Here is a 23,275-nt window from a genome sequence, read left to right as displayed (position 1 = left end):
GCCCTGTGGCAGCTCCCCTCCCTCCCCGCTCTGAAGTGCCCCCCCCCCTCGCGGCAGCTCACAACTCCCCAGTCCCGGGGAGCCGTGCGGCAGCTCCCCACTCCAGCTCACCTCTGCTCCGCCTCCTCCCCGAGCACACTGCCCCCGCTCTAATTCTCCTCCCCTCCCAGGCTTGCGGCGCCAAACAGCTGATTGGCGCTGCAAGCCTGGGAGGTGGGAGAAGTGGAGCGGCCGCTGCACTGGGAGAGGGAGTCTGAGCTGCACATGTCAGCGCGCCACCGGCAGCCCAGCCCAGGAACGCTGTAAAAAAAAAAAAAATTGGGGACATTGCTTTTTGGCGCCCCCAAATCTTGGCACCCTAGGCCTAGTTTGCCTTAATGGTAGCACCGGCTCTGAGGCTATGACATCTATAGTGTAGACAATTTCTTAAAGGAGTGAAACCTATCAATAAAATTTTTATTTTAAATAAGCAATTATGACTCTGGATACACACAAAGGAAGTCTCTCTCTTTCTGGTTCAGGGGATCAGAATTTAATTTAGAGTAACCTGTCTTACTTTATTTAACTACATTGGCCTACCATTTTCTTGCATTACTTGAGTCATAATATATGTGAACTCAGCACTTCTTGACTGGTTTTCTTCTAAAAATTTTAGTCCCATTAGCTTTCTGAATTGGTGGCAATGTATGAATATGTTTGACAGTATATCTGAATCAGTACACATTTCTATATTTCAGCTCATTCTGAAATGTATTACAAGTCAGTGCAGATAGGTGCACAAACACCCATTTATGCCTGGCTGAGCTTTTGAAAATGTTGGCTTCTCCCAAGGATGCAGTTTGTGGAAGAACCATAATTTTATCACTGATGATATGTTATTTGTGTGCAGATGATATCAAAACATATCCCCTTTGTCAAATCTTACTGCAGCAATCTCAGTTCTCACTGACTGAAACTAAAGACCTAATCATTCAGAACCCTTTCAGAATAAATACAGATAAGACACGGGCTGCTTCTAAGGAGTACTCATGAGCTTTTTGAGGCATACGGGGGAAGAGAAGGAAGTTGCTGTTTTGCTTCCATCTTAGCACCTTCCAGTAGGAGTAATTTGTCCTCAAAGAGGACTTCAGAGGTAAAATCCTGGTCTTATTGAAATCAATGGGAGTTTTGTCATTGACTTCAATTGGGCCCTAGTATCGGCCTGGAATCTTAACACAACCTCAACCCTTGATGCAAGAAGCATATTAGTTCCAGTCAAACTTCCTTTTCCTGTTTGGAAACATGGGCCTACATGAACCACAGTGAAGCAGCTAAGCGCTCTGAGGTAGTTTGATAGGAAAGGCAATGTTAGTATATCTTTGTTTATTACAATCTCATTTTTCCATATCTAAGCTGAACATAATGCTGCTGGTCATAATTATTAATAGTAGATTTCAGTGATATATAATAAAGAATCCAGAGCCACTATTTGCTTTGTTATAGTATAAATAAAAATGTTGATAATATATTGAACTGGGGGTGAAATTCTATAGTAATGTTAACAGTTATAGTATCAAAAAAGACATCTTTATAAATCACAATGAACTTTTAGAATTCATAATTTCAATGTATGTTTAGAATTTACAACAATGGATTCACAATTTTCAACATCAAGAAACATCCACAGATTTTCTCTAGTGCAAATTTAGCATCTAAGGATGTGACTAGAAAGCACCTGTTGGAGGATCTCATTCATCCCTTGGGTTTCTACAGTCCTGTTCTCTACACAAAAAATATGTGGGTCTTTTATCCAGGCTATTTTTGAACATCTCTACAGTTGGTGACTCAACAAGCTCCCTCAGCATATTGCATGCTAGATGTTATTTTTAATGTCTTTCTTTTAATTAACAGTTCTGTTTTTCCAAAATAACTAGCACTAACTATTTAAGTTCTACACCAACTCATTAATTTCAACAGAGAGTCCTGTGGCACCTTTAAGACTAACAGATGTATTGGAGCATAAGCTTTCGTGGGTGAATACCCTCTTTGTCAGATGCATGTGGGTATTCACCCATGCAAGCTTATGCTCCAATACATCTGTTATTCTTAAAGGTGCCATAGGACTCTCTGTTGCTTTTTACAGATCCAGACTAACATGGCTACCCCTCTGATACTTGTCATTAATTTCAAACAGTTGGGGCAAGATCTTCAGCTGGTGAAAATCTGTGAATGCACTTCAATGGAACTGTGCCGATTTATACCAGCGGAGCACTTGGCCTGTTACGAGCCAAACTCTATCCTGATACATTAGCATCCAGCTATCTCTGTATTTGAAGGAGAAGAGTGTAGCATTTGTCTCTCAAACTTGCAATTGTAATGGCAATTTGTTTTCAAGGGTCATTGTCAAGGCTTATAAATAATAAATATTTCTTCAGCCTTCTTTTCTTGTATATCTTTATCCAGGTCATGCATTTTAAAAACCCTCCCCCCCGCAAAAAAAAAACCCAAATGGTTCAAGTGCTCTTTTTGGTAAATATATGCCAACATACCCCACTTACACAGGGAACTCTGCAACTTACAAATTAACATGCAGTATGTGTGAAAAAGAGATAAAGCAATTTCAGTAAGCAAACATATTTCCAGGGTGGTATTACATTGGTCTCAAACTTTTCTATACTGGGATCCTGTTGACGTTGCTTCTCATTTAGTTAGAACACCCCTTTTACTTAGCAATATAGGAAGGGTAGGGTGGTGATGACCGCACACTGAGAACCCCAGGTGTACTGTGAACAGAGTACAGTATCCCTAAGGACAATGTATGTCTCAACAGAGTGTCTACCCTATGTCTTCCAACTGAAGAACCGATCTCTCAGACTATGATGCAATTCCGCTTACATTCTTACTCAGTCCTGTCTAGCTTCTGTAGGGATTTCAACCAATCAGACCCAATTAAAAAAGACACTTTAGACATCATGTGTATCATGCACATCTTTTCCCACAAGGCAGTAAATTGGCACCACCACAGTGATGCAGCTGTTTGAGTAAAAGGGCTAGTGGAGTACTTCATTTACTAAAGCACCCAAAACCTCTTGACCATTTTATTCTGTTTGTTACTCTGGCGGTGAGGTGCCGAAATAATACTACTATGCACCTTTAATATAACGACTACTTTACAGAGCTGGATATGGGTTATCCCCATTTGAAGATGAGGAATAAGAGGGTAGCTGTGAGACTCTCACTCTGTCAGATATGCAGAGGATGTTGAGATGGGAAGAGAACAATGATAATCATATAAGATCAATTGGAAGACAATCAGTACAAATATTAGGCATTAATTTAAATGAGTCCAAACTATTTTAAGCTCTGAGGTCAACAGGGCATGAGGTTTCCTTTTGGTTTTGATCATGTAGTAACAGATGAGCCATTTAAAAAGACCGTGTAGTGAATAGGTAATGACAGCAATGTTCCTTACCTGCTTGTTCATAAGTATGTAGATAATTGGATTGAATACGGTACTGCTCTTTGCCAGGATGGAAGGTATGACATATGCTACTGGAGAAACTGCACCTGGACTACCAAATGTTGCAAGCAATGCTATAACTCCATAAGGCATCCAGCATATTAGATAACAGATTATTGTAGTAATCACCATGAAGAGAACATGGTATTCCCTTTTACGGGCAGCATTCTTCCGGATTTTTCCAACCTAGTGAAAGGTAAACAATAATATCAAATTATGAAGAAGCTAGAACGGTCGTTTTATCGCTCAAACAGCTTATAAATCTCAGACTACAATTCAAAGTATCACATTCTGACTGACAAAAATAACTATAGAAGCAAACTGAGGGCGTGATCCAAAACTGATTGAAGTCAATGGGAGTCTTGCCATTGACTCCTCTGGACTTTGGAGGAAGCGCTGAGTGCATAATGCTATCTGTCAATACAAACCAGAATTCCACTAGAGTTTTAAGAAAAGGCAGAAAGATGACAAAGTCATCACTTATTTTTTCTTGTCTCCTAAAACATCCCCAGGTGTTTTATAAAAGATGTACAATAATTTAACTCAGTTTTTTCCAGTATACAGGACTTGTTTGAAATGGAATAACTTCATGATATTTACATAGGACCATTAAAAGTTTATCTGGTTGAGATATCAAAATGAACAAAACATTATTAGCACATGTCCTGAGAGTTATAACAAACTTTCTCTTACTGGACTGTTTCGACTATATCCATACCCCTGATGGCCTTGATAATATTAGTGAGTGCACAGAAAACACCCCCTTAGGCAGAAACCTCACTAGATACTGAAGAGGAATAGACTGTGTTTTGTGAATATGTTCCCTTTTTTTGTTTGTTTCTCCAAGTGCCCCCTACACATGGAATATTCTTCCTGATCATCTATGCCACCGAACCTCCTTGCTCCTCCATCCCCGCTACTTACAGCCCGACTTTTCCCATAATATTTTAAACAATGATCCTCTCATTAATAAAATAAAAAGTGTAATTCTAAAAGACACTCTCTTTAAGGCCTCTTAACCATGGCAGAGAGGGATCTAGGGACCTTGGTGAAAATGAGTCAGACCCAAAGGATCAAGAAACAAAAGGGCAGCTCACATTAACAGAAATTGTTAAACACTTCAAACAAAAAACAGATAAGAGTTTGAAGGGAACTGATTTTGGACAGATTCTGTTGTAGACTGCAGAAATGCACATAATGAAGGCTCTGTTTCAGGGAAAAAAACATGTACGTGAAATCATTAGAGCCGAAGGTAGAAACTGTTGACAATTTGAGAGGTATAGTATCTTCCATTGCAATCTGCAGCACTTAAGCCATGCAAATTCTAATGGCATTTGTATGCTCAACCCTCTATATACTAAGTTGAGAGAGAGAATGTATGTATACACCCCTGACTGCGAGTTAGCAACAAATATTATTATTTACTGTGATTAATGTGAAGTTATATGGAAGGCAGAGTAATATGATGTGATGTCAGTCTTTTTGGTGTAGTGTTTGTCTGGTACCACAGTAGCAAAACAAATACATTTTATTCTAGCGTGTGTACATAAAGCAAAACACACTACTGCACTACACAGAAGGATTTTGCCAAATTTCCCAGGGCTCTCTAATACCAATTCTCTCTGTAAGTAGCAATAAAGAAACCTGGCTTTTCTGAAAATGTAGGGGGAAAAACATTTAGTAGGAACAAAGCTGCTTATATATACATTTTATCCTATGAGACATATTAATAGATGAAAGGTCCAATCATGCATTGCTTGTTCTTATAAAACTCCCACTGGCTGTAATGGAAATTTTGTCTGATTACAGAGTGCAGGTCCAGCTCCTCTGGGAGCTGGAATAATATTAGGGATTTAATATTAATAGAGGCAGGCAAAGTCCCCAGCTCAGCCACGTTAATCAGAGTTAAAGGTTATCAGTGAAGGCAGGGGCCTCAGTCAGCACATTTGTGCTCCCTATTTTAGATAATGGCCCTGCCCTAAAGAGTTTATGAAGAAGGGAGGCCATGTAAAAGCAAAGTGCAAGTGCTGTGATGTTTGGCACACAGCTAGCTAGTTCCATGGGTTTTATGGGTTTATTTTTAACCAGTGTTGCCAATTCCTGTGATTTTATTGTGAATCTCACAATATTTGATGTTTTAGTTAAAGCCCCAGCTCCTGGAAACAAGGGATTATGTGAGCATCTCAACAGTCATTTAAAAAAAGGAAATTTCTAGTCCTCGTGGTTGCAGAGAAAAGCTTGAAAATGTGACCCAAGTGCACCCTAAAGGCTCAAAAGCCAGAAGGCAAATAAAAAAATTGCCAAATGTATATTTTTAAAATCTCATGATTTTTAAGGGGCCTGACCCCTGATATTTTTATGTTTGGAGTTGGCAGTACTGTTATGTATTTATGTGATCATGCAAGTTAGGTAAACTCTCTCCTGATTCCTGATTTTTTTATATCATGCTCTTCCCTACCCTCCTTCCCAATAATAATCCTTAGCTCTTATATAGCACTTTTCATCCGTCAATCTCAAAGCAGTTTACAAAGGAGGTCAGCAGCATTAGCCCCATTTTCAGATGGAGAAACTGAGGCTCAGAGGGGGAATGTGACTTGCCCAAGGTCATCCAGCAGGTTAGTGGCAGAGCTGGGAATTAAACCCAGGTCTACTGCGTCCCACTCCAGTGCTCTATTGGCTAGTCCTGTCCATATGCCCCATTCCTTGTCAATCAATCTTCTTTCTCTTCCTGCTTCAGCTCCCTGTCCCCATCACAAACCTTGACCTCACATTTACATTCTAGAGCAGGGGTAGGCAACCTATGGCACGCGTGCCAAAGGCAGCACGTGAGCTGATTTTCAGTGGCACTCACACTGCCCGGGTCCTGGCCACCGGTCCTGGGGGCTCTGCATTTTAATTCAATTTTAAATGACGCTTCTTAAACATGTTAAAAACCTTATTTACTTTACATACAACAATAGTTTAGTTATATATTATAGATGTATAGAAAGAGACCTTCTAAAAACGTTCAAAGTATTACTAGCATGCGGAACCTTAAATTAAAGTGAATAAATGAAGACTCGGCACCCCACTTCTGAAAGGTTGCCGACCCCTGGTCTAGAGTCAGTACTATTTCATTAAAATCAACCAATCAATCACATACAACCAGTTAATCCTCACTTTAGAATTTGAAAGCTCACAGACCCAGGCTTGGGGCTTAGGGTACTGGCCTCACCTACTGTACCTCCTTGCCATTTCTCAAAGAAGCTCAAGTCCAGCCACTGCTGCTTTTAGTGGTGGTGGACTGAGAGGGCAGGGATTTTGAGTCGGTCTGCTGCATTCTAGGATATCTTTAGCAAACCAAGACGTGCCAGAGGATATCAGGAAGTGCTGGAATGTTTAAAAGGGTAGCTAAAATGTAATTATGTTCTGCAGGGGTGTTCAACCTATGGCTCACAGGCTATGCACAGTCCACCAGAGCATTTCATAAAGCCCACAGCCTGCTTCAACACAATATACTAGCAGGCCATTCATTAGCGTTTTGTCATCATGTTTACATCATTTTAGTTTACACAAATACACTTTAATAGCTTAATAGCTTTGACAGGATAATGCCTTGTAGATGGGGGGGGGAGCTGAAGATGTGGTATATCTTGACTTTAATAAGACTTTTGATACTGTCTTGCATGACCAGCTCATAAACAAAGTAGGGAAATGCAATCTAGATGGAGCTACTATAAGGCGGGTGCATAACTTGTTGGAAAACTGTTTCTGAAGAGTAATTATCAGTGGTTCACAGTCAAGCTGGAAGGGCATAACAAGTGGGGTCCTGCAGGGATCAGTTTGGGGCCTGGTTCTGTTCTGTTCAATATCTTCATCAATTATTTAGATAATGTCATAAAGAGTACACTTATAAAGCTTGCAGATGATAAGCTGGGAGAGGTTGCAAGTGCTTTGGAGGACAGGATTAAAATTCAAAATGGTCTGTACAAACTGGAGAAATGGTCTGAAGTAAATAGGATGAAATTCAATAAGGATAAATACGAAGTACTCCACTTCGGAAGGAACAATCAGTTGCACACATACAAAATAGGAAATGACTGCCTAAGAAGGAGTACTGCAGAAAGGGATCTGGGGGGCATAGTGGACCACAAGCTAAATATGAGTCAACAGTGTAATGTTGTTGCAAAAAAAGCGAACACCATTCTGGGATGTATTAGCTGGAGTGTTGTAAGCAAGACACAAGAAGTGATGGAAGAGGTAATCTGTCTCAATGTAGCTATCAAGCCTGATAACATGGTAACTGGTACTTTATGAATATCAAGATATACAGAATGGCTTCGAGTTTACTGTAGGTAGATTACCATGGGAAACCTGGTAAAAAGGGGGATTTAACTTCAAATGACTGTGTTCAAAACAAATGATAATACCAAAGATATGTAAGATCCCTCTAGAAATCAGGAATCAAACAAAAACAACTCCTTTATCAATGACCTGTTATCCTCCTATGGGATCTGATTCAACACAGCACTTAAGCACATGCTTAGATCCCACTGATTTAAATGGGATTGCTTTGGCTGAATTGGAGTCATAATGCATATGTTAAAATCAGCAGAAAATACAAAATGAATAAGTCATGGCATCATAAAAAGGGTGCTTTACTCTTATTTATTTTAATATCATTGTTATGATTACAAGGTCAAGTCGAGATCGAGGATATTTTATTAACCTAACTCTGGCATTATTGGAATCTTGGGTATTGAAGCTGGAATAGTTATTGAGCCTAATATTAATGTTTCAGCCTAAAACGCAAATACAATGATAGACCCAAATTAAGGGCCATGTACAGCCCTTGACCCATAGATTTTATTCCCATTAATATCAATTAAGCTCTCTTGTGGACTTAGGGAAGTCTATGTTCCTCTACCATTAATCATTTTAGCTGAGAGGATTCTCTTACCATAGTAGCTAAATGTTTCTTAATAGTATTCTGACTTGGTAAACACATTCTCATGCATTAAGTCAACCAGTTATTGCTCCATCATATACTGCTGGTAGGATTTATTTCCCTGGACCAGATTTGCACACAGCATAGAAGTCCTAAAATAGTTAAATTCATTCATTTTTTCTCGCATATCTTTGACAAAATCCAGCGAGTACAGATATTTTGGTTTCCATATTACAGCCTGGTTTTAGAAAGGGAAACTTATTGCCCTCTTTTGTTGCCTCAGATTTATGCCTCATCCACTTCTTGTTCCAGCAAACTAATGGTAATGGGTACATATCACACTGAATGCAAACCTATCTATGGGTTTGCACTGAAATTCATTCAGTTTGTTGGAAAACAATTTAAGCTCTTTCATTTTCAGGATCAGCAAAACTATATGATACTGATCTCTCAGAGAGCTTAATCTTCACCTGTGCACTAAACCACCTTTCTACTCACTGATCCTGGCTATCCAGGAATAAAATCACCCCTGGAATGACATTCACGAACTTCACAGCTTTAGACTTTTAGAACTTCCCTGCACCCAGCAGCCACAGCTAACCTCCCCACCCACCAGAACCAACTCATAAGGCGGTTGGGGTTTCAGTGGTGCAAAGCACGTAGCTACCTTCCCTAGAGGGGAGTCATGACCATTGTGGCCTGTGCATTCTGGCACTTCATCCCTGACCTTCCCTCATGCCTCCACTGGGACACGTCGGAACCATCCCCAGGAAATAATTCAATCTATAAGTCCATTCAGTCCTGAGCGTGAGGTGTGACAGCAACGAATTAGAAGCAGGTGGTAAGAGCTTTTGATTGTTACCAATTTGGGTCAGACTAGAGTTGATGATCTCAAAGTGAAAGACCTAGTATCTTATTAAGAATTTCCTAAACCATCCAGTCCACAGAAAATACGGAATCTTAAGAAGAAGGGACTGGGTGTGTTCCCACCCAAAATTTTATAGAAAATTGTTTCTACTGATCACTGCTGGTAGAAAAATAATTTGAATGTAAATAACCTTGGACGTAACATTTGAGAATTAATATGCCTGCAGGTTTTTCTGCAAACTGTTGTATTCTGAATATCAAACACACCTCACAGCCTTTTCAGTCTCCATTTTCCACATCTTATTTTCTTCACATATATGATTTTTTCAGACAGATGAATGATGTGGAAGTGCTGCTGTAAATGTCAGCTAATGCTCCCTTGCCCTGGTTTGCACCAAGCATACTCCACTACCACTAAAGGATATAAAAATAACATTTCAGAGATGTGAATATTGCCATAAACAATACATCTGGTTATGAAATTAGACAAAAATGCTGTAGGGACTTCATCTTTAGCATGATCCTTCTTGACCTTAGAAAGAGGTTTTTTCCCTTATTACCCCCCAGACTTTCACACTTCATTGTCTGACTTTCTCTTTTTCCATCTACTTGACACTGTTTCCTTTAGCTTCTTCAGTTCATCAGTCCCCTGGAGAAAGAATATTTTCAATGGGCCAGATGATGATTGGCCTGGCCCACACATGAAGCACATGAGCTTCTCCCAGCCTTGTCACCCCATGAAAGGACCAGATGCCCAAGGAGCCCCTGTTGGGTGGGGCAGAGGTCCTTGATTTGTAACTGTGTGTCTGAAGGGTTGTTCTCCAGAAGGCAGTACTTTAGACTGCCGGAACACATCAGGGAGCTGCAGACAACAGGCTTTAGTTACTGTGTTTTGCTATAATTAAATAACAATAATTAAATTGTAGTACTGCCAAACCCAAGTGTTCAAACTCTCTGAGCCAGGCCTCCCCAAAATCATGAAATTTTAACAATTATATTACAATTTGCCTCCTGGTGTTGAAACCTTTAGGTTTCATCTTTTTGACTTTTCTCTGCAACAACGAAAGGTAGAAATGTATGGGTTGGTTGGGTTTTTTTTTAAATGAAAGCTGAGATGCTCAGGTAATCGCATGATTCCAGAAGCTGGAGCTTTAAAAAAACACCAAGTATTAGACCTGTGATAAGACTGAGAGTTGGCATGGGTGTAATTAAATATAATCTCTGTGCCTTAATGCAGAGTAAACTACACCTGTGAGCAGGAACTGCTTGCCATCTCTTATCTCTCTAGAGAAAATTACCTGAAAGGCATAAGTGGGATGGAGGCGGGACTAGTTCCTCCCCCATAATACTAGCCTGCAGAGCAGAACCAACATCCCAATGCCAACAAGTTGCACCATTCCAATGGATGGCGCTGAATGCACATTCCTGAGGCACACCAGGAACTCTAGGAGAGATTGTGTCTCCTGAAGCAGTTTCTCCTGGTGCTCTCTCAGCTGTGCACCATTCTTTGCTTGCAGCAGTGTGTATCTTGCACAAACTATATCTAATGGTTGGATTTATTTTTTAAATAAAAAATGAAAAACAGAGTAATTTGTAAAAAGAAAAAGGGATATCTGCTATCCTTCCTGCACCTGGAATTGGCAGCAAGAAGGCCCGAGTTCAAAATCTAGGGGTTCATCTTAAAAATACAACACAGAACCATCTCAAACACCCATCCAGTAATCTAGGAAAATTTACCACCAGCCCTGGGTGCCTCAAAGAGGCAATACAAACTCTGAGTGTGTTCAACAAAAGAGAACTTTTAATAAAAGTTGAAAGGGAACCAGACATTAATTTGGGAAACTACCACAACCACACCCACAAAAAGCATGTGTCCATGAGCAAACCAGACCCCACAGTACACAGGGACAGTGTTCCTTGCCTCAGTTTCCCAGTCCAATGAATGAATGTGCCTTTAGCACATCACTCCCCTCTCCCTCCACTGCACCCCTGTGACGTTGTGCAGTCTATATGGTTTTATAAAAACTTGATAAGTCAATATAATGTAACTGAGATAGTTTTAGAGAAAATACGGTAATAAGTGAATGTAAGTAACTGGGATATGCCTCATGCAAAAGGTCTCTTGTAAGGTATCATTACAAAGCTTATAATCTACTGAGTGTGATCATCTGATTTGTATAAATGTACCACTCTTGTATCTAAAACTAGAAATATAAAATGTAACTCTGAGGGCCTATTGTAATTGTGTAAAGTGTGGACCATTAATGATGGTTTGGAATCTTGATGACTCCCATTGTCTGCAGATGGCTGTATTTACCTGTGAGTCTTCCTGTATATGTGTGTGCTGGCAAGTGAGTAATGAAGTCTTGCAGTGACATGTAATCATGTCACCTGAACTGGAATCCATCTTTAACCTAGTGCTTTTCCAGTGAGGGGGGGTGGAAACCCAGAGAGACAAAGAGTTCCCGCCTTATGCAAAAGATATATAAAGGGGGGAAGAGAACAGAGAGGGGGAGGAGCCATCATGAAGAATCCCCTAGCTACCACCTGCAACAAGAGCTGTACCAGGGGAAAGGATTGTGCCCAGGCCTGGAAGATGTCCAGTCTGAGAAAAACTTACTGAAGCCTCTCTGAGGGTGAGATTTTCTGTATTTAGTTTGATTAGGCATAGATTTCCGCATTTTATTTTATTTTGCTTGGTGACTTACTTTGTTCTGTCTGTTACTACTTTGAACCACTTAAATCCTACTCTCTGTATTTAATAAAATCACTTTTTATTTAGTAATTTACTCAGAGTATGTATTAATACCTGGGGGAGCAAACAACTGTGCATATCTCTCTATCAGTGTTATAGAGGGCGAACAATTTATGAGTTTGCCCTGCATAAGCTTTATGCAGGATAAAACGGATTTATCTGGGTTTAGACCCCATTGGGAGTTGGGCATCTGAGTGCTAAAGACAAGCACGCTACTGCGAGCTGTTTTCAGGTAAACTTGCAGCTTTGGGACAAGTGATTCAGACCCTGGGTCTGTGTCTGGAGCAGACGGGAGTGTCTGGCTCAGCAAGACAGGGTGCTGGAGTCCTGAGCTGGCAGGGAAAACAGAAGCAGGGGTAGTCTTTGCACATTGGGTGGCAGCTCCCAAGGGGGTTTCTGTGATCCAACCCGTCACAGTGGCGTAGTCGAGCAGGATCTGTGCACAGCTGATTGCTTTGAGATACTGGTAGTGATTTTAAGTGAGTTTTAAGTGTGGTGGCTGGAGAACAGACAAAGTGTTTACTGGTTTGTTATTTTCTGTTTGCTTATTTCGGGAAAGGGAAGTAGGGACAGAAAAGGAAGCAAAATAAGTAAGAATGAACCCCATTCTCAGTTGGTTGTCCTTGATCCAGAATTCAGAGGTTCACCTCCTACCCCTTGGCAGGGGAGCACTGAGCAAAGGCTGCACTCAGAGAGGGGATGGAGGTGCAGCTAGTGCTGTAACCATGACATGAAGTATCAAGTCACGTAACAGGAAAAAGAATATAAATTAGTAGGTGCTACTCAGCAATGAGGCATGCTGTTATTGAAGTCAATAGGAGATCCTGGGAGCACTTTCGGAAATCAAGCAACTACCAGTAATTTAGATGTCTAAATATGAACATAGGATCCTTATGTTAGTCACCTATTTTTGAAAAAACTTGGCAATAAGCTATGGAGAAATTCTTTGTATTTTTCCAATAACCAAGTTCTATTGTTTTATTCTATGTTTTTATTAAATCTTTTAATGCTTTGAGCTGATCTAACCATTCAGTCAGAGCTAAGAAAAATGGAAAATAAAGCAATCCAATATTTAAAAGCTGGCTTCAGTGCATTTTGCATTGACTGAATCGCTAAAGCAGAGTGTGAAAGGACCTATACTCAGTGTCGATCATTCATTCCCTGCCCATCTATATAAACCTTCTTTCAGAGAAAGTATCTATTCAACTGGATATCTGCAGTATTGCAACTGTGGTTGAACTCTTCAAAGACTGAAGTCAAATTATGAGAAGCTCCAGTTACAAAAGTTGCTGTTTGTTGCCAAGCAATACAATGTTAATATCATTTGTGTGTAGGAAATAAAATTTGAACCCACACCTGGAAGTGTAGTATTGGATGTCAAGAGTAAAACAGTGTCAAGATAGAGTGAAACAATGATAACTGAAGTAGGAAATAAAAACAGTCTTCATTAGACAGCCAGTTAGGAGAAGAACAACAGTTCATTTCAATTGAGATGGGCAAAGTGATTTGGCCAAAATAAGAACAGTCCAAAAATCTTGTTCCAAAATTCAAATAATAATAATATATGGAGATATACATATCTCCTAGAACTGGAAGGGACCCTGAAAGGTCATTGAGTCCAGCCCCCTGCCTTCACTAGCAGGACCAAGTACTGATTTTGCCCCAGATTCCTAATGGCCCCCCTCAAGGATTGAGCTCACACTGGGTTTAGCAGGCCAATGCTCAAACCACTGAACTATCCTTTCCCCAAATTCAAATTGGACAAAACTATTTTTACAGTTTGGTTCACTTCCTCTTCCTTTCTATTTGTTTTTAATTTCTGGTTTGCCTCCTTACTTTTGTATTCCAACCAGAACACAATAAGTTCTGGAAATTTCACCCAGGAGCCTGTTCACACAAGTTTTCATGCCCCATTTTGCAGACTGACAGCATGCCTGCACTGCAGGGTAAGCCTAGGGTTGGAACTCAGGCTCAAGCCTAACCCCAGTTCCATCTACACACAAATCACACTAACCCAGGGTTTGGGCCTAAGGTCTGAGGCCTCCACAGGGGTGGAGGGTCTGAGCCTGAGTCAAGCCGGGACCTGTGGTTCAAGCCCTATAGCTTTGCAGTGTAGACACAGCCCCACTGGACTTGTGCTCTGGGAATCCACCAAAGAATCCCACGCGCCAACTTTCTTTGTCCTCTAGACAGTCAAGTTTAGCGGACAGTCAAGTTTTTCCACACTGCAACACAAACAAAGGGTTAGAGTGGCCACATTTTGGAAGGGTGCTAAGAAGTCTGGGATATGGCAGGTTGGACTTGGGATCACATAATGCAGTGTAGACACTGGAGCCTCAGGTTGGGACCCAGGGTTCAACAATACATAATCTGGGGTTACAAATTTGTATAGATGATCGAGCCCTAGGTTATAAACCCAGAGTCTGCTAACTCAAGATCTACTAACCCCTGGGCTTACATTGCAGTGTAGATATGCCCTTAGGGCACAGATAGTTTGAAGAACTTTTGTTTGTTTATCCTGACAGAAAGGAGAATTTCAAAAGGTTCATCCAGTCACCACTTTTCAGTTCACTGCAGCCTAGTTGTAACAACAAAAACCCCTACAGCAATATATCCTCAAGGGTCCTAGAGTGAATGTCCTAAGTAAGAGATTAAAGTCGAGGACCAGTACAATAGCACTCTCTGAAATGCTTCCAGTTCCACATGCAGGGCCAGTAACACAAGCAATAACTGCAAGGTCTAAATGAGTGGATCAGATGATGGTGTAGGGAAGAGGAACTGGGGAAACTTTTGTGGAAGGAGGATCCTATACAGAGGGATGAGCTCCACCCAGTGGTGAGCTGGAGCAGGTTTCAACAGGTTCACAGGAACCGGTTGTTAAATTTAGAAGCCCTTTTAGAACCGGTTGTCCCGGTTCTAAAAGGGCTTTTAAATTTAACAAAAGCTCCAGCAGCTCCCTGCCCCCGGCCCCAGCGCACCTCTGCCTCCTCCCCTGAAGGCTCCCGCTCCCGGCTTCCCGCGAATCAGCTGTTAGCGCAGGAAGCCTGGGAGGGCTGAGAAGGAAGCAGCAGCTTCCTGCAGGTGAGCTGGGGCAGGGGGCACGAGGAGGGCTCCAGGAAGTCCCAGCCCTGACTCTGACTCTGGCCGGGCGGAGCGGCTCCAGGCCAGCCCCCGGCCCCGACTCCAGCCCAGCCCCCGACTCCAGCCCTGACTCCAGGCCGGCCCCCAGCCCCCCACTCCAGCCCCCGACTTCGGGCCAGCCCCCGGGCCCTGACTTCAGGCCAGCTAGTGGCTCCGGCCCGGGCCCCGATTTCGGGCCGGCCAGCGGCTCCGGCCCAGCACCCGCGGCTCTCGGCCCCGACTCTGGGCGGCGCAGCCCCCCATCTCCAGGCAGCACGGTAAGGGGGGCAGGGAGCGGGTGTTAGATAGAGGGCAGGGGGGTGGATTAGGGTCGGGACTCAGGGCAGTCAGAGGGCAGGGAACAGGGGAATTGAATGGGGGCAAGGGTCTTGGGGGGGCAGTCAGGAAGGAGCAGGGGTGTTGGATGGGATGGTGGGGGGACAGTCAGGGGCAGGGGTTCCAGGGGCAGTCGGGACAGAGAGAAGGGGTGGTTGGATGGGGCAGGGGTTCTCAGGGGCCATCAGGAATGAGAGGAGGGGTTGGATGGGGCGGCAGGGGGCAGTTAGGGGACAGGGAAAGGGGGTGGATGGGGCAGGGGTCCCAGGGGTGGAGTGTCAAGGAAAATGGGGGGTTAGATGGGGCAGGAGTCCTGGGAGGGGGGCACGACCCCCTCGTGGGGTGAGGAGGAGGGAACAGGTTGTTAATATTTTGGCAGCTCATCACTGGCTCCACCCAAACCAAAATGGAACCGGACTGCTGGCACATAAAATTAAAAAGGTGGCAGAGGACTTTTTAAACTAAAGTCTGGGGGAAAGCCAACAGGTATGGAGGAACACACAGTCTGGATGGAGACATCCTTTAAGGTAAGGATGAATTTTTAAGTGGGTACTGTGACGGGATGGCCTAGTCCCTGAGGCCCCCGCCTGGAGGCCTTGTGGCCCTACCACACTACCCCAGAAAAGGGCAATAGAGAGGTCCTCCAAGCTGCCTAGAGCAGCTGTGTGGGAAGCTGCCAATCAGAGCCCAGTGGTGGATACCAGTGATGTGCCAGGCATCCAGAAAGCCCTCTCCTTCCCCCCCAAAAAAGAAACAGGTAGCAGTTTAACAAAGAAATGGGTGTCCTGTGGCATGAATACTAAGGCTGCAATAATGGCAGTAACCCCCTTAGCCTACCCAGCAGGCTACAGTGAATAGCTCTTCAGACAGAGGTCTGAGAGGGACCCAGACTAACTGGGCAAAAGATTGTTAAAAACTCTCTGGTAGAGAAACCCTGATAAACAAGCGCAGAGATTACCATGACTAGCTCTCCAGGTAGAAAGGCTTGAGAGAGAACCCTGATAAAAAGGGGGCAAGGATTATAAAAGCTCTCCAGGTAGAAAGGCCTGGGAGAGATGTACTCTGAGGAAGCAGGGCAAAAATAGTAGAAGGCGTGTCACAGAGCTACTTAAGGAAGAAGCCTGAACTAGAAAAATCTCTCCAGGTAAGAGAGGCCTGGGAGGGAACCCTGACCCAAAGGGGCAGAGATTACAAAAACTCTCTAGGTAGAAAGGCCTGAGGGAGAAGATCTTGATCCACTGGGGTGAGAGACTGCCAAATCTCTCCTGGCAGAGAGGCCTGGCAAGGAAACCCTAAGAAACCAGAGCAAGGATTACTAAAGCTCCTAGGTAAGAGAGACCAGGGAGAAAAAGCCCAGACAAATGTGAGCACAGGCAAAGGAACTCCAGACAGAAAGATTGGAGAGAATAAATACCCTGCCAAAGTAGGGTAAAATACTGGGTAAGCAGAGACATTACCTGCAAGAGTACCACCTCAATCTTGTCTGAGGGAGGAGGTGTGTGACAGGTGAACTAGGCCATGAGGGTCCCCTGCTAGAGGCCTTATGGCCCTGCCACACCCCACTCCAGAAAAGGGTAGTAGAGAGGTCCTCCAAGTGGCCTAGAGTGGCTGTGTGGGAAGCAGCCAATCAGGGCCCAGCAGGCTAGTATAAGAAGAGCTTCAGGGCCAGAGCAAGTTCAGTTCCTTGTTAGAGCTGGAGGAGAGTAGCTGGTTAGGAGTGAGTCAAAGACTTTTTGCTAGCAGGGACTGTGGGAGCAATGAAGGAGCTCCTGGCTGGCTGCAGGGACTGAGCCTGGGGAGGGGCTTCAGGAAGGTAGTGTCTCCAGGGAAGAAGTCCTGGGAATATAGCCCTGTACTAGGGCTGATGAGTTTAAAGACTGCAGATATACCCAACCAGAGGGGGCACTCATGAGAGGTATGATGCTGACCCTGTTACAAGTACTTAGTATACTATTGTAGAAGATAGGAAAGAATTTGGCAAAGTATAGATAGGAACTAGTGAGGAAAAATCAAATCTGAAAGAGTCCCAGTTAAACATAACACATGAAGGCAAGCAACTAAATATTGACAAATTGTACAGTACTTATATACAAATGCTAGTAGTCCATCTAGTAAAATGAGAAGACTAAAATGCCTGCTATTATATGAGGATATTGATATAACAGGCATTGGGGAAATTTGGTGGAATGAGGATAATCAGTGGGACATGGTAATACCAGGATCTAAAATATAGATCCTTCCCTGGTGGGAAGTGTCACTCTATGTAAACAAAAAAAACACAGTCAAATAAATTAATCAAATGGTACCATAGAATCTCAATGGATAGAAATTCTATTCTTGAATAACAAGAGTATAGCCAGAAGAATATACAACTGACCACTTGACTAGGATGGTGACGGTGATAGTGAAATGCTAAGGGAGGTTAGAGAGGCTACAAAAGCAGAAATAATAATGGGTGATTTCAACTATCCTCATATTGACTAGGTAAATGACAACTCAGGTTGGGATGCAAAGATAAACAACTGCTTCTTGGAGCAGCTAGTCCTAGAACCTGCAAGGAGAGGCAATTTGTGATTTAGTCCTAAGTGAAGCACAGGATCTGGTCCAAGAGGTACCTATTTTACCTAGCAGTTCAGCTAGTGACCATAATGCAATTAAATTTAGCATCCAGGGAGGGGAGCGAATACAAAAAAAACAATCAAACAAGAAAACCCCATAGTAACATTTAACTTTAAAAAGGGGAAGCATATTAATTTAAATGGAATATATGGGTCAAAAGTGTTAACATACCCAGTCTCTGTCTAACATTAAACGCTTTCGGGTTTGGCATACAGAGACCTCAGTCTGTTTAGTACCAGGGCAAACACAGCATTAAAAACCCTTTTAATCTTAAAGATACAGACAAGAAGGAAAACCAGTTAAATTATTTGGAAGTATTAAGTAAGTATTAAAGTATTAAGTAAGGCTTTCCTTTTCATGACATTTCTTGTTCCCTTTTCCTTTAGCTGGAGAGAGTTTTAGAAGGAAAAAAACCCTTGTTTGACAAGTAATAACTGTCCTTTTGGACAGTCTCTTAGATGGTATCAAAGATGGTACAATGGGAGCTGTGGGTGGTTCATTAGTCACATTTACTGCAGCACAAAACAATGTCCTCAGAAGTCCAAGTAATAAACACAGGGGAGCACAGTACCAGTGAGGACACAGTAACTTGGGTGGAGCTTTGCAGCGGGGCTGCTCCCACCCAGCCCAGGCTATCCTGAGGGACTTAGACATGGGAGCTAATTGCCCTAGAAGTTGCCCTGAAATTGGTCATAAGGGCCTCTACTCCACGCTGCTATTAGTTAATTCCTTCAAATGTTGGAGTATTCACCGTCATGGAAACATACGCTATAACAGCAAAGTTGCAAAGTGCTGCATGTCCTCAACACCCATTCCATTGATGCCAGTGGAAGTTAAGAGAGCTCAGTACCCAGGCAGGTTTCATTCTTTCACTTCCTCACTGCTTGTTTAGGAAAGAAAGTTTCACTGTAAACCTGAAGGAGATAAAAATATCTCTACCTCAAATTTACATGTCAAATAGATGTTTGTTTATTTTTTTAATAAGGAGGTCATGTATCCGGGCCCATTAAATGCTTGAAAAAAATAATTACATCCTAACTGCGAAGAGTTAGGTCTCTCTAACCTCTGCCTTGAGAATATCACAGATGGTGAACATCATGACATTACTTCAGTGAATTATATTCAACTTGAGTATTTATAAAATGAATGCACAACAACATCATGATTTTCTCCTAGACAGAATTAAGTACTTCCTCCCTGGGTTTGGGTACTAAAGACAATCATCTAGAAATGAAATATAATTTACAAGCTTCCAGTTAGGAAATATATTTACTTTGTAATAAAGGTTTATATTGTTTTAGATTATCTTATCTCTATTGCCTCTGCTTTTCCTGACTTCTGACAAAACTATTGCTTTTATCAGTCTGATAAATCATCCTGTAAGTCAAACATTGACTATGCAGAATTATTTCTGCTTGCAAAAAGCCATGGTTGAACATACAAATAATAAACAAAACCAAAGCCTGTACTAAATACTGTGTAATCCTCCCACCAAATCCCTCACAGTTAGGGGTCAGGAAGTCTCCGGAATGTGATGTTCATGCAAAAATGTCCAGTAAGGATTTATGGGCTAAATTTTTAGAAGCTTGGCCATGTCTAAATCCCTACGTGAGCATTTAATTCTAGGTACAAGTGGGATATGAGGATGTATTGGATTTTTTAAAGGAGGTGGCTGGGTATGTGTAGGACCTGGGTGCCCTAGAGGACATACACACACTAATGAACCAAGTTCTGGGCATGTTCATGAACACAGATGGGCCTTTATTCTACATAGTTCAGTTTTTGTCTGGGTGCTGGTGGCCTATGATATACAGAAAGTCAGACTAGATGATTGGGTGGTTCCTTCTGCCCTTAAATTCTGTGACTCTGATTCTTTAGAGGCCCACAATCTATTTTCAGAATTGCTTGGGAAAGTGCCCATGCTAATTTGGTTGAGTGCCAGCTAGCCTATGAACATATGGGCTGTCTGCATCACCAGGAAGGCTTTCATTGTTCTGGTGGCCCAATACTTGCAAGCAGCAGTTGCTCATTCCAAGGAGGCTAGTTGCAGGGTGAGGCTGCCCTGAGTCACTTCAGATAAAAACCATGTACTTACATAGTGTGTCAATAAGTAATGAAGTTAAACTCATTTACAGGATACAGAGAGTTTCCCCTATGTGTCTGGCTCCATGGTCCATCCCTAGATCTATACAGAGGAGACCTACAGTAGGTCTATAAGGAACACCAGATCGCTAATAGAGAGAATCTCTGCAGATGAAATATTCCAGGCATCACTATGAGTAGCAACAGAAGAGTCCATCCTGACCGATTTGTCAGTCTTAGTGTGGCATTGCAGCCTGTCGCAATATGCAGTAGATATTTTTATGTATCAGGCCAATTTGCGTACACTGTTAACACAACAGATGTGGCTGTGGTCACAAATCCCTGAGCAGTCAGGCTTATTGACCCCAATGTTTTGGAAATTTATCCTCCAGGTGGCCATGCTGCTGTGTGAACATACCACAGACATTTGTGCACCTGAGCTGTGGCATAGAGAAACAAACCAGTGTGAAAATAAAGGCCTAGTCGCCTAGCAACTGTAACACAGGCCTCCCAAGGGGGGAAAGCACTGTTGTGTCTGTAAATGCAAAATGACCATTTTAAATCGGCATATTACACTCTTGGGGAAACGGGATAGTTCATCTGTTTTTGAGTGAGTAATACCATAAGCCTTGCATTTACACTAGCAAACATTATAGCTGTAATTCACCACCAGTGCAGCTCGGCTGCTAATAGAAATGGCGGAAGCTATAATGTTGACAGAGCTCAGGTGTTTTTAATAGGGCATCTAACTCTAGTCTGAGGAGGATTAGCCAAGTGGTGAAAATGACTGAGCCCTGTCTGAACTACAGCTTTCACTGCTGGTGAATTACAGCTACAAAGTTTGCTAGCATAGGCAAGGCATAGCTGTGTTCTCTTGACCTTGGTTGGGCACTCCATCCCATGGCAATCTCTTCCTTCTCCCTGTACCCTTCACTAGTCATCCTCCAAAGAAATTCGGGCTAGTCAGTAAGTGTAAGGAGAAGTAGGCAGAGGTAAGCCTGTACATAGAATCATAATAATGTAGGACTGCAAGTCATCTAGTCCAGTCTCCTGCACTGACGCAGGAATAAATATTATGTAGACCATCCATGACAGGTGTTTATCTAACTTGTTCATAAAAATCTCCAATGACAGAGAGTCTACAACCTCCCTAGGTAATTTGCTCCAGTGCTTAATTATCTTTACAGTTAGGAAGTTTTAAAACTCCCTTGCTGCAATCTAAGCCCATGGTATAACATGGCATGGCAGAATGGATTGCCAGTGCTCCTAGCCTGTTTCATTGGAGCTGGGCAAGCAGAGACATGGGCAGCCGTTCAGGAGAGAAATTGCTCTTGTATTTCATGGTGTCTGAAGCTTTCATGCTGCCAACTCTAATGTGAAGGGAAGAGCGGGACTAGCCCACTACACCTCTCATCCATTCGTTGTCATGGCCCATTGACTGTGACTCACAAAATGGCACTTACACACTGCTTACAAAATTAGAAAAAGTTTAAAAGACAACACTAAGCATTTTTAGGCCAATGCTTATTTTTTTGCTAATAAAGATGCCTCAGGCACTAAAGGCCTGGAGAAATATTTTTTAAAACAAATGTTTGATTCACTATTCATGATAAAGTTTTTATAAAGTTAAACAAATTTGCTTTATGAAACATTGCTTAATAAATTTTCAACAACTTCACCTTGTAAGCTCAGATGCTGTACCACTGGGTCTCTAATAACTCCACTAAATAACCACAAAGTAGTAGTGTGAAGTTGCGTATGTTTTCAATCTACTTAGAGTAAGCACATTTATTTTAAAGAATCCTTTTCTAGTGTCTAGACCAGGGATCGGCAACCTTTGGCACGCGGCCCACCAGGGTAAGCACCCTGGCAGGCCGGGCCGATTTGTTTACCTGCTGTGTACACAGGTTTGACTGATCATGGCTCCCACTGTCCGTGGTTCACCGCTCTAGGACAATAGGGGCGGTGGGAAGCGGCGGCCAGCACATTCCTCGTCCTGCATCGCTTCCCACAGCCCCCATTGGCTCGAAGCAGCAAACTGCGGCCAGTGGGAGCCGCGATCAGCCGAACCTGAGGAGGCGGCAGGTAAACAAACTGGTCCGGCCCGCCAGGGTGCTTACCCTGGCTAGCTGCGTGCCAGAGGTTGCCGACCCCTGCACTAAGTGAAAGGGAAATTTTCTCTCTTGAGCATTTTTGAAAGGGAAAAAAACCACTCTTTGCACAAGTCCAGACATGCTACTTTTTACGTCCTTATGACTAAAAAAAATGGGTTGGCTGATCTGCTTTAAGACTTCCACCCTTGTTTATCATGCACATAGATAAACATGATATGTTATGGAAGATATTAAGACAGAAAACATCATAATGCCTCTATATAAATCCATGGTACGCCTACACCTTGAATACTACATGCAGTTCTGGTTGTCCCATCTCAAAAAAGAAATATTAGATTTGGAAAAGGTACAGAGAAGGGCAACAAAGATGATTAGGCTTATGGAAGAGCTTCTATATGAGAAGAGATTAAAATGAGATGACTAAAGGGGGGGATATAATAGAGGTCTATAAAATCATGAATGGTGTGCAGAAAATGAATAGCTAAATGTTATTTACTCCTTCACATAACACAAGAACCAGGAGTCACCCAATGAAATTAATAGGCAGCACGTTTAAAGCTAACATAAGGAAGTATTTCTTCACACAATGCACAATCAATCTGTGGAACTCATTGCCAGAGGATGTTGTGAAGGCCAAAAGTATAACTGGGTTCAAAAAAAGAATTAAATAAGTTCATGCACAAAAGGTCCATTAACCAAGATGGTCAGCAACACAATCCCATGCTCTGGATATCCCTAAAACTTTGACTGTGAGAAGCTGGGACTAGATGACAGGGGATGGCTCACTTGATGATTACCTGTTCTGTTCATTCCCTCTGAAGCACCTGGCACTGGCCCTGCTGGAAGACAGGATACTGGTCTAGATGGACCATTGGTCTGAACCAGTATGGCTGTTCTTATGTTTTGGAGACCTACTGGTATCACTAGAATGGGCCAAGCATGGAGAAAGTGGTTTT

The 23,275-nt window shown here is 42.5% G+C and overlaps 1 protein-coding gene across 1 annotated transcript in view; it reads right to left on the bottom strand.

Annotated features, from left to right (window-relative positions):
- The window catches only part of LOC117870746 (vertebrate ancient opsin-like), a 122,623-nt gene that overhangs the window by 26,704 nt on the left and 72,644 nt on the right, over positions 1-23,275 (bottom strand). Inside the window, exon 4 of the mRNA XM_034758066.1 lies at positions 3,452-3,685. Coding sequence (XP_034613957.1) covers positions 3,452-3,685 — 234 coding nt within the window. The remainder of the gene's footprint in view (positions 1-3,451; positions 3,686-23,275) is intronic.

The sequence above is a fragment of the Trachemys scripta genome, chromosome 1 (genome assembly GCF_013100865.1).
Source record: "Trachemys scripta elegans isolate TJP31775 chromosome 1, CAS_Tse_1.0, whole genome shotgun sequence".
Lineage (NCBI taxonomy): Eukaryota > Metazoa > Chordata > Testudines > Emydidae > Trachemys > Trachemys scripta.
The sequence above is the reverse complement of the archived record's forward strand: the minus strand, read 5'-3'. Positions and strand labels throughout refer to the sequence as shown.